This window comes from Oryctolagus cuniculus, chromosome 7 (assembly GCF_964237555.1).
Source record: "Oryctolagus cuniculus chromosome 7, mOryCun1.1, whole genome shotgun sequence".
Lineage (NCBI taxonomy): Eukaryota > Metazoa > Chordata > Mammalia > Lagomorpha > Leporidae > Oryctolagus > Oryctolagus cuniculus.
Window position 1 is genome coordinate 127,145,771 of NC_091438.1, and position 14,533 is coordinate 127,160,303.

The 14,533-nt window shown below is 45.5% G+C and overlaps 2 protein-coding genes across 12 annotated transcripts in view; one reads left to right on the forward strand and one right to left on the reverse strand.

Moving 5' to 3' along the window:
• Nucleotides 1–1,503: 1,503 nt before the first annotated feature.
• Nucleotides 1,504–8,347, reverse strand: TMEM69 (transmembrane protein 69). The gene is made up of 3 exons (XM_002715669.5): nt 8,208–8,347; nt 5,826–5,964; nt 1,504–2,634 (listed from the first exon to the last, which is right to left on the reverse strand). The coding sequence occupies exons 2-3, from the start codon at nt 5,865–5,867 to the stop codon at nt 1,924–1,926; spliced, it is 753 nt and encodes a 250-aa protein (XP_002715715.2). The 5' UTR covers nt 5,868–5,964; nt 8,208–8,347; the 3' UTR covers nt 1,504–1,923.
• GPBP1L1 (GC-rich promoter binding protein 1 like 1) overlaps nt 8,343–14,533 on the forward strand; it is a 62,493-nt gene continuing 56,302 nt past the window's right edge. For 2 of the 11 annotated variants that reach the window (XM_070078575.1, XM_008265333.4), the window contains exon 1: nt 10,056–10,332. The gene's annotated coding sequence lies outside the window, so the exon portion shown is untranslated. Of the gene's footprint in view, nt 8,481–9,511; nt 9,736–9,880; nt 10,333–14,533 lie in introns of those variants that run through there. The other 9 variants (XM_070078572.1, XM_002715133.5, XM_051857840.1 and 6 more) reach the window with 8 other exon arrangements.

A 14,533-nucleotide genomic window follows, 5' to 3' on the forward strand; every position in this document is an offset into this window, starting at 1 on the left:
CTGGATCAAATGGAGCAGCCAAGACTTGAACCAGTGCCCATATGGGATGCCAGGGGCTTAACCTACTACTCCAGAACACTGCTCTTTATATTATTTAAAGTGTTTTTCATGTGTGTTGTGGCTCAGGAGGTTAAGCCACCCCCTGGGACACCTACATTGGAATGCCAATGCGAGTTCTGGCTCTTCCACTTGCCATCCAGCTTCCTGCTGATGTATCCCGGGAGGCAGCACATGACGGATGATGACTCAAGTATCTGAGTTCCTACCATACATTTGGGAGACCCAGATGGAGTTCCAGGTTCCTGGCTTTGGCCTCACCCAGTGTTGGCTATAACAGGCATTAAGGAGTGAATTACCTGATAAAGATCTGTCACTCTTTCAAGTCAATTAAAAAAATAATAGTAAGTGGGGCCGATGCTGTGGCACAGCAGGTTAATGCCCTGGCCTGAAGTGCTGGCATCCCATATGGGCGCTGGTTCAAGACCCAGCTGCTCCCACTAATGATCCAGCTCTCTGCTATGGCCTGGGAAAGCAGTTAAGAAGATGGCTCAACTCCTTGGGCCCCTACACCCACGTGGGGGACCCAGAGGAAGCTCCTGGCTCCTGGCTGCGGATCAGCGCAGCTCTGGCCGTTGTGGCCAATTGGGGAGTGAACCAGTGGATGGAATACCTCTCTCTTTCTGCCTTTGCTCTGTGTAACTCTTTTAAATAAATCTTTAAAAAAAAAAAGTCTTTATTGTGAGACTAGAAATCCAAGAGATTAGATTTTTCAAGTTAAAATTCAAAGTGTTGCCTTTTCTTTTTATTACCACTCCCCAGATGCCCTCAGGATATTTCAATAGAAAGCTGGAGTCAGGAGCAGACCCCCATTATTAACCCAGACACTCCAATATGGCAAATGCCCAATCCATGTTTGCTGTTTTTTAAGATTTTTTTAATAAGTTATAGAGAGAGGGACAGAAAGATCTTTCATCACCTGATTCACTCCCCAGTTGGCTGCAATATCCAGGGCTAGGCCAGGCTGAAGACATGGGCCCAGAACTTCATCTGGGTATCCCATGTGAGTGGCAGAGGCCCAAGAACTAGAGCCATCTTTTACTCCCAAGCTTCAGCCATTGTGGCCTTTCAGGAGTGAACCAACAGATGGAAGACTTCTCTGTCCTCTCTCTCTGCCTCTCAAATAAATAAATCATAAAAAAAAAAAAGAATAAAAAGATGGCTCCAGCTTGACATCTTCTTTGTAATTGGTATGTACTAGTGACTTCATTCTTCTGTTTTTGATCAGCCAGTATACGTATTTGGTGATTGATAGGTTGCCTCTATACCATGCCAAACATCCTAATGGAAACTAGAAAACATGTCTAGTGTTTCTTTGAACATGCTTTCCCCTCATAACACTGCTCGCTATCCACTAGTGTCACAGATCCTTTCAGTTCATAAAACGATTACAGCAGGTACAATAGGCTTGGATATGCTATTCTAAAAGACATCTACCATGAAAGCTCCACACTGGAACCACCTTTTATTTTTAGACACTCATGAATACAAAGACTCCCTCTTGTAGGACAATGTATGTTTCTTCTAATGATCATAAGGCTCTAACAAAGGAAACTTTTTGCATCTTAATTTATATTTCCCAAGATAATTAAAACACTGAAATGTTTAAATGGTTGACTATAAAATTCATCAAAAGACTAAAAAAAAACTATGATATTTAAAAGTTTTGTCAGAGATTTTGACGTTTTTGATCAAGTAACTACTATAAAATAATGTTTTCTAGAAATAAAAAACAATCTATGAAGAATAAACTACCATTGATGGGGTGAGGAGAAACAGCCAAACAGAAGAAAAAAGTGATGCCAAAATGCAACTTTATAAGGTCATAACAAACATGCTAATGTTATTAACAAAGTAGTCTTATATTTATTCTGTTTGACCAGGTCTCTTGGGTTCTTTCTCTGGATAAATATTTTCAACTAATAAAGTGATTGCAAATGAAAAAAAGGCTACAAAAGTAACCAGTAACCTCAGGGCTTTGAACCAGTTGGGATAATGTGGCAAGAGAAAGAGTTCAATGTGTAATGCTATCCCCAAACCTACTATTACAGTGACTATGGCTGCACTGAGTCTTTCAAAAGTAAGGAGGGCAAACCATGAAAACATAACGGGGGCCATACTATTAGCTAAATTAAGGAAGTCTGGTTTGGCTGGACTATCTTCTGGCAGAGCAAAACCCCACCTGATCCCTCCCAAGAAAGATAGGAAACTGGCACCATAAGCCATCTGTGTAAAAGCTAACATGGGGATATAAGTCTTTGTCATCACCATGACCAGTGGTGGAGCAACAAAGGGGACCAGTCCTGCTAGAGTTATGTATAATGCTGGTTTGGGGCTGTCAGTCAGGTAAGAGATGGTGTTTGGTGGCCTGGGTGGAAGTACTGCTTGCTTCTCCTTCTTCTTAAAGCTCCAAGGGGATGTATGATAGCCTTGTGTCTTGCTAACACACACTGGAAATGATGAGACAAACCAAGGCCTCTGAATCAAAGAGAAAAAGTTCTGCTGGAGAGATGACTTGAGAGCAAGTTTATCTGTTCTGCTGGTTCCTATTCCCATTATGAAAGGGTACTTTAGTATCTGTAAAGAAAACAGAACAGTAAGATAAATAAAATTTTAAAATCACCAGATTTCTTATTCTCAATCTGAAACAATAAGAAGCAAAACAACCAAAAAGCTCTTTCTATTAGCACATCAAACTTCCCTTTATTACTTGATATTTTTTAGAAAATGTTTGTTTATGTGAAAGGTAGAGTGCCAGAGACCAAGTGAGCAAGAGTGAAAACAAGAGGTATCTTCCATATGCTGGTTCAGTTCCCCAAGACCCACAACAGGCAGGGCTGGGCCAGGCTGAACCAGGAGCTCCATTTGGGTATACTACATGGGTGGCAGGGACTCCAAGTTCTTCAGCCATCTTCTGCTGCCTCTCAGGATGCACACTAGCAGGAATGCTGGACTGGAAGTTGAGGTGGAATTTGAACCCTTGCATTTAACAAAGCAGTGGTTTCACTCACTGTATCACACACCTGCCTCATAGCACATCAAACTTTACAGACAGGCTTAACTGACTACCGAGTTATGTTATTACTGATGAAAGTATTAAATCATTCAAATAGTAGTATAGCTATACACTGTAAATGTGTACGATTACTATGTGTCAAAAATAAAAAATAAGGGCGGGTGTTTGACACACCTATTAAGACGCCTCTTGGGATACCTGCATCCCATATTGGAAGTATCTGGAGTACAATTTTTTTAAAAAGATTTATTTATTTGAAAGGCAGCGTTACAGAGTGGCAAAGGCAGAGGAGAGAAGTCTTCCATCCACTGGTTCACTCCCCAAATGGCAGCATCAGCCCGAGCTGGGATGATCCAAAGCTGGGAGCCAGTAGCTTCTTCCAGGTCTCCCACACAGGTGCAGAGGCCCAAGGATTTGGGCATCTTCTACTGTTTTCCCAGGCCATAGCAGAGAGCCGGATTGGAAGGCGAGCAGCAGCTCTACCTGCTACGCCATAGGCCGGGCTCCTGGAATAGTCTTTACTCCTCCTGCAATTCCAGCTTCCTTCTAACCACCTGGATCCCTGCCACTTGTGTGAGAGACTCGATTAAGATAGCCTGCTCCAAAACTAGCTGCTGTGGGCATCTGGGGAGTGAACCAGCAGATGAAGATCTGTCTCTCAGCTTTTCAAATAAATAAAAAATTTTTAAATAAAAATTAAAAATATTATATTACTAAAAACAACAAAACACTATACTGAATAGAAATCAGTGATTTATGAGGACCTACCACCATGACATAAATACCTGGAAGAAGAGCAGGTAGAGATTAGGTCCTTAGCAATAAGGCTTTCTAAACTGGCTCTTCTATTTATAAGTTGCAAAAGCAGTAGCACTGGGGCCCATGTTGTGATGTAGCAGATTTAGCTGCTGCCTGTGACTCTGGCATCCCATATGGGTACTGGTTCAATTCCTGGCTGTTCCACTTCTGATCCAGCTCCCTGCTAATGCACTTGGGAAAGCAGAGAAAGATGGTCCAAGTGCTTAAGTCCCTGCCACCCACATGGAAGACCTGGATGGAGTTCCAGGTTCCTGGATTCAGCCTGGTCCAGTCCTGGCCACTCAGGTCATTTTGGGAAGTGAACCAGTAGATGGAAGATTGCTCTTTCTGGGGTCGGGGCTTTGGCATAGTGGGTAAAGCCGCCGCCTGCAGTGCTGGCATCCCATATGGGTGCCGGTTCAAGTCCTGGCTGCTCCACTTCTGATCTAGCTCTCTGCTATGGCCTGGGAAAGCAGTAGAAGATGGCCCAAGTCCTTGGGCCCCTGCACCTGCGTGGCAAACCTGGAGGAAGCTCCTGGCTTCTGGCTTCAGATTGGTGCAGCTCCAGCAGTTGCAGCTAATTGGGAAGTGAACCAGCAGATGGAAGACTGACTTCTCTCTCTCTCTCTCTCTCCCACTCCTTCTCTGTGTAACTCTGACTTTGAAATAAATAAATAAATCTTTAAAAAAAATTGCTCTTTCTGCTACTCTGTCTTTTGAATAAAATGAATAAATCTTTAAAAAAGCACAAGTCGGAATGACACTGTGGCATAGTGGGTAAAGCTGCCGCCTGCAGTGTCAGCATCCCTTGAGTGCCAGTTCAAGTCCCGGCTGCTCCACTTCCGATCCAGCTCTGCTATGGCTTGGGAAAGTAGAAGATGGCCCAAGTCCTTGGACCCCTGCACCCGCATGGGAAGACCCAGAGGAAGCTCCTGGGTCCTGACTTCGAATCCACGCAGCTCTGGCAATTGCGCTAGTTTGGGTAGTGAACCAGCAGATGGAAGACCTCTCTCTCTCTCTCTGCCTCCCCTTCTCTGTGTAACTCTGACTTTCAAATGAATAAATAAATCTTAAAAGAATCAAAAACAAAAAAGCACTAATTACTGTTGAAATGCTATTTTATGTACCATGAAGAAATCTGCCTTCCAATTTAGCTTTATAAATAGTGCCTGCTTTTCACAGCTCTATGCTTTTGTAATGTGTCTCTGCCTAGAATTCTAGTTTTTAACTAACTTTCCTATGTAGGGAACTTATTTTTGAAAATTCAGCTCGAAGGTTTCTTTTACTCCTCTCCAGTCTGATTTAGCATTCTTACAGTAAGTACTCTAAACAAACTTCCATCATAATTCTCACAATGAATTAAAATTGTGTGTTTACTTATCTTTGTCTCAGTAGACTTGTATGCCAGGACCATATATTTTTCTCTGCCTTGAAAAAAAAAAACAAAAAAACCCTCCACTACCTTTATGGTCTAACTAAAAGTAATACCCTTTTCTGCTCACTCTGCTTTAGTGAGTAGATACCGGACTTCAGCTGAACAGACCAACAACTAAGACAGTGTGAGATGAAATAAAGTGGATCAGGTACATAAGAATCTTGATGATTCCATAACCATGCTAGGAATGATCCCGGCTTGGGGCCTTTCCCCTTGTCACCATTCGGAGTGCTCTTCCTTTAGTGACCCATGTGGCCCACTCCTATCTGACCATCCTGTTCCTAAGTGCAATGCTGCATCTGTTCCTGACATTCCCTAGTCCCCTTCCCTGATGTGTCCCTTTCCACAACACAACACTCCCCACTGGACATAGGAAATACTCAACTTAGATGTATTCTATGCGACTCTTCCCCCCAACCTGAGTTAATGAGGACAGGATTTTTGTCTTTTTGCACTGCTGCTGCCCGGCTAGAGCAGTTTTTGGCAAATAGTGGTCAAATATTGAGTGAAGAAACCCACCTTTGGAGATGCTTGAGAAAGCTTCTGGATGACGTGAAGCATACTGGCCCTGTTAAATGTCTTGTTCAGGAAGATGCCAGGCAGTTGTGATCAATGTGTTTTTACAGGTAAGTGAAGGGGCGGAATCAGAAGCATGTTGCTGTGTATAAATAAGATAGCACTTAACTTTTATTTATTAATTTTTAAAAATTAGTAAATCATGAGAATTTCTTTCATATAACAAAGATTCAGCAACACATTAAGGAAATAGATCTAACAGAAAGAATTGTGCACACTGACAGATGATCTAGATTTTATAAACACATTCACCACTTCCTAGTATGTAACACTGCACAATGGCTTTCTTTAAATACTAGTTTTCTGATCTTTATAACTGAATGTCATAGCTTCGCTTTCCCTTTTTTTTTTTTTTCACGTCAGTGTCTACTTTAAGGCTTAAGAGTTTATAACTTGGGGCTGGCACTGTGGCTCACTTGGTTGATCCTCCGCCTGTGGCACCAGCATCCCATATGGGCACCAGGTTCTAGTTCCGGTTGCTCCTCTACCAGTCCAGCTCTTGCTATGGCCCGGGAAGGCAGTGGAAGATGGCCCAAGTGCTTGAGCCCCTGCATCCACATGGGAGACCAGGAAGAAGCACCTGGCTCCTGGCTTCAGATCGGCGCAGCACGCCGGCCGTAGTGGCCATTTGGGGGGTGAACCAACAGAAAAGAAAGACCTTTCTCTCTGTCTCTCTCTCTAACTCTGCCTATCTAAAAAAAAAAGTTTATAACTCAAAATAATGAAAATAAAAACCTATATGTTTAGCTGTGAGCCAATGGTTGAACTCTGGGTTTTAAATATAGTAACTCTAATGCTCATAGTAACCTCATCAACATGGTACTGAGAGAGAACACAGCCTGTTAGAGTACAGACTTCTGTGTCAAACAATTGCGGTTGGAATTCAGGCTCCACTACTTATTAGCTATGTGACTGAACAAGTTACTTAATCTTCATGGTATAATTCACTTACACTCAAAATAAGGACAATAACAACTTCTTCATAGGATTGTTGTAAAAATTTGGTAAGTTAATACATGGGGGACGGCACGAGTTAAGTTGCCGTCTACAACACCAGCATCCCTTTTTGAGTCCTGGCTGTTCCATTTCTGATCCAGTTTTCTTCTAATGCACCTGGGAAAGCAGCAGAAGATGGATCCAGTGCTTGGAGCCCTGCCACCCACCTGGCATGCAGCTGGAGTTACTGGCTCCTGACCCCATTTGAGGATGGAAGATGTCTCTGTCTCTCCTGCTATGACTCTGCCTTTCAAATAAGTCTTTTTAAAAAATAATACATGTAAAGAGCTTAGAACTGTACCTACTCAAAAATACTAGCCCTCAAAAAACACGAGCTATTATTCTTGGAGGGTTCAGAACGCTGTCTAACGTAAACAGCAGTTAAATGGCTGAGTGAGAATATGAATCTATACCTGATGGTCCCATTCTTAACCAGGAGACATTAAGTGGCTAAAAAACAAAGCCTACAGCTCTAATTTTTTAAAAATAAATTTATTGAAAGAATTTATCACAGGTCTTATGGCTGTATACCGTTCAATTCTGTACATGGAAGCAAATAGGGATAGAGATTTCTGAGTTTCTCAAACTGACATCCTCACTTCTGCTTAAAATCACTTTATATGGGGCCAGCGCTATGGCACAGTGGGCTAAGCCGCCTCCTGCGGTGCCGGAATACCATATAGGCACCGGGTCAAGTCCCAGATACTCCTCTTTCTATCCAGCTCTCTGCTGTGGTCTGGGAAAGCAGTGGAAGATGACCCAAGTACTTGGGCCCCTGCACCCGCGTGGGAGACCCAGAAGCTCCTGGCTCCTGGATTCGGATCGGCGCAGCTCCGGCCATTGCGGCCATTTGGGGAGTGAACAGCGGATGGGAAGACCTTTCTGTCTCTCCCTCCTACTGTCTGTAGCTCCACCTCTCAAATTAATAAATAAAATCTTCAAAATCACTTTATACGTGAGGACTTTCTGAACCATCCCATTTAAAATCACCCCTGCTCCCTTAACACCTTGAAAACTCCCCACCCACTGCAGCAAGTACTTTCCAACTCATGAATATTAAAGTAAAGTGATAGCCTCAAGCCTAGGTGATGCGGGATTTAAAGGTGGAAGCCTTAGGGTTAAATCCCCCCAACACACTTTGGGGAAAGTGCCATTTCCCCAACGGGAAGGCTGCAAACTGCAAGCCTTAAAATGACAACCGCGAAAAGGAGGCAGAGTTTAGATGCAATGATCCTCGGGCAATAATGTCAGACAGTGCCCGTACCTCCTACTTAACTACCAGCCTTTGGTGCCCTGCTTCCCAACCGCCTCCGTGGCCCTGATACTCACCTGCAAGCTTCGCATGGGGAGGTGGAACAGCCAGAGAACTTTAGAAAGGCACTTCCGGCCAGTGCAGGGAGACAGCCTCCCCTACTTCCTGAGATGCAAAAATATGAGTCCGGGTGGGGATGTGACCTCTGCACACTGGTTCCCAGATCCAGCTTTCCGTCTTGGGACTATTCCACAATTCTAGTTGAAGACGGCTGTTGGACAAGGTGGTTGATCATCTTTGCCTCTCCATTCCAGGATTCCAAACCAGGAGAATCTGCAGAGTCTGGGAAGGTAGGGTGCAACTACTAGTACAATCTCAGAGCGATTGTAGGGGAAGGTGGAAGACTTGGGAGTCCAGGCCAACTGTAACTTGGCTGAATTGCGTGCCATCTCTGGAACATGGTGTGTAGAATCGACAGGGGTTCATTTCACTCCGCCTTAGGGTCTTCAACTATTAGTATTTAACGTGGAGGGAACGTCGTTTCTATTTTCATCCTCTTTGTTGGGACCTGAAAACTTTATGGAATAAAAAGCACGAGGGGCAGGATTTTCACTTCCGTGATAGGTGTGGTGATCAGCCCTGGAGAAGGGATTTGATCGGGAAAGTGCCTCCTCCTGTCACCCTCAGCTTTTTTCCTTGGCTGTGTGACCTTGGGTAAGTCCCTTTTCTTCTCCAGGCTTCTCGCAGTGTGTCAAAGGAAATGGCACCAGGCAATCTGGGAGTCCTTCCATCACTAAGGATAAAGCCCAGGACAAGTAATAGATCTCAAGGGCCCACGCGGGCCATTTCCCGCATTTCTCCTCATTCTAGGTAGTCTGGGCTTTCTCTGCTGTCTGCAGCCACAGCAACAGTAATTACTCCTGGTTGCCCTAGGCTTTTACTCATGTTTTTAGTATTTGAAAGACTGAATGACAGGGATAAAACTACCATCTTGTGGCTCACTCGCCAAATACCCTTGCGGGGCTGGGAAGCCAGGAGCTACGAAACCTATCCCGGTATCTTCAGTGGGTCACAGGCAACCCCGCCCCCACCACCCCAGGATTTGGGTCATCACCTACTGCCGCTAAGGCTCATGGGCAAGAAGCTGAATCAGAAGCGCGCAGAGCAGACGGGACTTGAACCAGGGACTCGGATTCAGGATGCAGACTGCGGCTTAACTCCCTGCGCCACAACTCACACCCCTGGTTGTTTTTTTTTTCCCCCCACTTTTATTTCCTTCTCCGTCATGGTAGTGCCGCCCCTTCCCGTCGTGTGATACCCAATGAAACTTGGAGTAGGAGAAACGGCTTCTCTGCCCTGGCAAAGGCGCAGGCTCCGCCAGAAACCCGCCCTGCGCTGGGGCAGGGGCGTGACGCCCGCGGGCCCTTAGAAACTACGGCTCCCAGCGGGTAGCGCGCCAGGCCCAGCAGCGCGGACCTTCGGAGCGGGGCCCAGTGGCCCGCTGGGGGCTGGAGTCTCCACGACGCGCACACGTGAAAAAAGGAAGGTGGGACGGGTTCGGAAAACACACGCTCCACCGAAACCGGTTTGCTATCGCTGCGAGAGGTAGTTTGGGGACGCGTGCTCTCCCAGAGGCGGGGTGTGGGTGTAGAGGGGGAGGGAAGAAGGGGTACACGTATACACACCCACCAACTCATTCACAGGCGCCCAGGCTCAGGCCTTGGGCTGCAGAAATTAAGGGGCGGGGGGCACTAAACTCGGCTGGTCTCCGCCCCTCTGCCGGCGCAAGGAAAGGCCGAGAGGACTGAGCTCCGCATAGGGTCTAAGACGACCACGCGTTGCTTCGTCCCGCGGCAGAGAGCTGGGGGCGGGGCAGGAGGTAACCGCCGTTCACGCGGCCGGACGTTGGCAGCGTGCGGCCGGGCCGGCTTCCGCAGGGGCGCCGTAGCGGGCCGGTGCGCATGCGCGTGCGCTCCGGCGGGTGAGCGTGTGAGGCGGGGCCGGTTGGGGGAGGGGGACCGGGCTGGTCGTCGCTCCTCCTCCTCCAGCCGCTCTGCCCCTCCTGAGCCTTGTGGGCCGGGCAGCCATTTTGGGAAGAGCTTTGTTATGGTTGTGGGCTAGTCACCTCTGCCAGGTCGAGAGGCTGGGGCCCCCGTCTTCAGACGCCGCGTCTCGTCCCTGTTGTAGCCCTGCCGCTGCCCGGTGAGTGTTGAGTTCCGGACAGTCCGGACGTGGGGGGATCTGGAAGTGGTCCGGGTGCCGGGCTCCGCCCGGTACTTAACCCACCACCGCCTGTTAAACACTAGTTGAAGGACGCTCTCACACAGGTGGTTGGGTGTAGGTCGGCCTGGGCCGGGCGAGCGGGGCCCGCGGTGGCGTGAGCCGGGCGGGCAGCCGCCCCCAGCGCGCCAGCGTCGGCGCGGCTCCGCGCGAGCTCTCCGGCTTCAACTTTGGTCTTCGAGTGGAACGCTCACCTGAGGCTCTCTGGCTCCTCTCCAGGCGTTCCGTTTTGATGCTGGTTCAGAGGCTTGGTTTACAGGTTTCTTTTTCTTTTCCTTGTTTTGAAAGCCAAGCAGGGGCTTTTTGTTTTCCATTCAAAGAAAAGCTGAGGAGGAAAAAGTGTTAAGTCAGAAGTGGGGTGTCTGAGGGAAAGGAGAGTTTGAGGTTCGGTGGTCCCGGTTCTCCGCGGTAGCGAAGTGTTTACGTTTAGATTGACTGTCGGTATCTACTGGTTCGTCCCTACTCCCACCCCACCCCCACCCCCCAAAAAAACCCAGCTGGTAGATCTTGACGTATTTTAACGAGTTTTTCTTCCTGCTTTAAATCTGCCTCTTCCTCCAACCCCGTGAAATTCAAAAAACAGAGAAACTGACTCTAAAATGGCTGTATACAGCTGAGGGAAATGCCCTACACTAGGATAACTTAAACACATTAACATGTCTTAGGATTTTGATGGTTTAATTCGTGGGGAGGTTAACTGAATCTTTTGGTCTTTTTGCAAGTGGTGTTTTATCTTGAAGACTACTTTTGCTAGGAGAAAACAAGAAAGTGAGACTCAAAGTTTGCCTATGCCCAAAAGTTTATGTAAGAATGGGTGCGGTTTTCTTTTTTTTTTTTCTTTTGGTAGTTTCTTATAGTGCTGAAATTGTGCAGTGATGTCACTTTTATCTGCCAACTTTGGGCTCTGAGGTTGGCTTGTCGCATTTTTTGAAATACTTCCTTTTAGCCTTGATATTTATTGCTTACCCGGAAAACAGAATTAATGGTGTTTCATGTTTTAGTTCAGAAACAAAAGTCACGTGCCTGTGTAAATCCCACCCCAAACTAAAGATGCCAGTAGTCTTCAATAGACAAATTTGTAATTTGGTGGACTGTTGATCTTTTCTAAGGTCTCTTCTAATACATGAAGTCAGGGTGCTGTTAAATTGGGACGATTATTAGTGCAGGACAGTTTAACAAATAAAAACATTCTTAAGATGTGGAGTTACTGATTGTTGTCATTTTCACAAAAGGCTGTCTTTTTATTTTTAAGCCAATAAATCCAGAAGTTTAACTGAAAAATAAAAAGGTATAGGTTACAAAGCAAGATAATAAATTTCAGTGTTTGAAATGGTGGTTTTTTTCAGGTTAATCAAACTGTTACTTTTCCTAGGAAGTCAGTTTCAGTTAACCTTTCTTTTTTTTTCCAGCATAAGTTTATTTTTGTCGGTTCCTGTAGGAGTTTTTGGTGTTTACAGTTTATTTTGGTTTTACAAGAAAGGGATTTAAAATTCTTCATAGAAATTACAAGTTAGTTGCTTTGTGTTTTGACATCTGTCAACTGCTGAAGTTGGTTTTTACTCTGCTTTTTCTAGGGTGCTTCAGAGATTTACACATACAGGTTTAAATGTTCTTTCAGCTGATTTTGAGTAGAGTCTTCTCTGCTCTTCAGATTGGGGGGATGTTGGGAAACAGTTAATTTTGAGTAACTTAAATCTAACCATTTTCTCATGAGGGACTGAAAACTTAGCTTAGGGCGCATTCAACCATTTTAATAATTTTGAAATGATAGGGGGTTACATTTGCTTATAAATAATTAGTGCTCAGTTAAATATAAAATATACAATTCTGAATCATACTGAGGTAGATTGCATATCTTTGTTTTATGGTTCTAAGTCTGATGTGCCAGGGACAAACTGTTGCTCAATATGCTTTATATTTACTAACTTATTTACTCTGTGTAGATACTGTTTTATCACCCATTTTATAGTTGAATAAAATAAGTCCAGAGACTCAATCAGCTTGTGTAGGTAACAGAGTCTATATTCTAATGTAGGCAATGTGTTTTTAGATCATTGTGCTGAACCATTATGGCTGCTGCCTTTAAATATGAAAAGTAAGACTGTTGGGAAAATAAGCACAAAGTATTAAGGGATCCCAACGAAAACATAAGTTCATGGAAAAAGAAAATGTTAGTGTATTTTCAAATAGATTGAGGTGGGAGTGGTCTAAGTGGTGTATAGATTATCTAACTTGGTACCTCATACGTGACTGTAGTTGCTAGTGTTTGGAATTTCATATATGCTGTTAGAGACTTGTGCAAGTTACTTCTAAATCAGACTTAGTGGTTTCTGTTTCTCAATGAAGTCTGCCCCAAATAAAACTGCCTACAAACTTGAAAAAATAGAATAATTGAATAAAATTTAAATTTTTAGGGGCTGGCACCATGGCTCACTTGGTTAATCCTCTGCCTGCAGTGTCACCATCCCATATGGGCACCGGTTCTAGTCCCAGTTGCTCCTCTTCCAGTCCAGCTCTTTGCTGTGGCCCAGGAGGGAAGTGGAGGATGGCCCAAGTGCTCGGGCCCCTTCACCCGCGTGGGAGACCAGGAAGAAGCACCTGGCTCCTGCCTTCCAATCGGCATAGCTCCAGCTGTATCAGCCATTTGGGGAGTGAATCAATGGAGGGAGGACCTTTCTCTCTGTCTCTCTCCCTCTCTCACTGTCTATAACTACCTGTCAAAAAAAAATTAAAATTTTAAACCATTATTTAAAATGTAATCAGAAATATTCAAAGGTGTCTTATTTTTCTTTACTAAAGCAAATGATCAACATTTATTTAAAGATGTATTTTGGGGCTGGCGTTAGGGCGTAATGGGTAAAGTTGCCACCTACAACACCAGCATCCCATGAAGCGCCGGTTCTGGTTAAATCTTTAAAAAATTGCTCTGTTTTGCTGAGAAATGAAAAAGAATTTATCCAACAAATCAATTAAAGGCTGGTCAAAATACATTCCTTAAAAATATTTATTTATTTATTCGAAAGGCAGAGTTAGATCTAGCATCTGCTGGTTCATTCTCCAAATGGCTGCAACAGCCAGGGCTAGGCCAGGCCGAAGCCAGGGAGCTTCATCCAGGTCTCCTATAGGTGCAGGGGCCCAAGTACCCAGCTGTCCTCCGCTGCTTTCCCAGGTGCACCAGCAGGGAGATGGATCATAAGTGGAAAAAACAGGGACATTAACCAGCCCCAGGTCATTCCTTTAAAAAAAAAAATTATATATTTATTTGAGAGGTAGAGTTATAGACAGAGGGAAGGAGAGACAGAGAGAGAGAGCTTCTACCCACTGGTTCACCCCCAAATGACCTCAATGGCCTGAGCTGAGCTGATCTGAAGGCAGGAGCCAGGAGAATCTTTCCGGACTTCCATATGGGTGTGGGGACCCAACCATTTGGGTCATCTTCCACTACTTTCCCAACCACAAGCAGAGACCTGGATTGGAAGAGGAGCAGCTGGTACAGAACTGGTGCCCATACCCAGTGCTTCAGGCAGAGCAGGCAGAGATTTAGCCTACTATGCCACAGTGCAGGCCCCATTCCTTTTTTTTTTTTTTTTTTTTTTGAAAGGCAGAGTTGCAGAGGCAGAGAGAGAGAGCTCTTCCATCTGCTGGTTCACCTCTCCAAATGGCCGTGACTGCCGGAGCTGGGCCATCTGAAGCCAGGAGCTTCTTCCAGGTCTCCCACTTGGGTGCAGGGACCCAAGGACTTGGGCCATCTTCCATTGCTTTACCAGGCCATAGCAGAGAGCTGGATTGGAAGTGGAGCAGCCAGGACTCGAACTGGCACCTATATGGGGTTCTGGCACCTCAGGCAGCTGCTTCATCTGCTACACCACAGCGCCGGGTCCATTCTTTTAAGAAATATTGGAGGGTCCGGCACTGTGACAAAGCAGGTAAAGCCACTGCCTGTAGTGCCAGCATTCCATATGGACGCTGGTTCAACTCCTTGCTATTCCACTTCTGATTGAGCTCCTTGGTAATGTGCCTGGGAAAGCAACAGAAGGTGGCCCAAGTGCTTGGGCCCATGCACCCACTGGGGAGACCTGGAAGAAGCTCCTGGCCTAGCTCCGACCATTGTGGCCATTTGAGG

What these genes read in the sequence shown, in the direction of transcription:
- TMEM69 (XM_002715669.5), bottom strand. Translation starts at nt 5,867, where the DNA reads ATGCTTCACGTCATCCAGAAGCTTTCTCAAGCATCTCCAAAG. An exon ending in TTTCTCAAGCATCTCCAAAG is followed by an intron (nt 2,635 to 5,825) that starts GTGGGTTTCTTC and finishes TTTTCTTTACAG; the next exon opens with ATACTAAAGTACCCTTTCAT.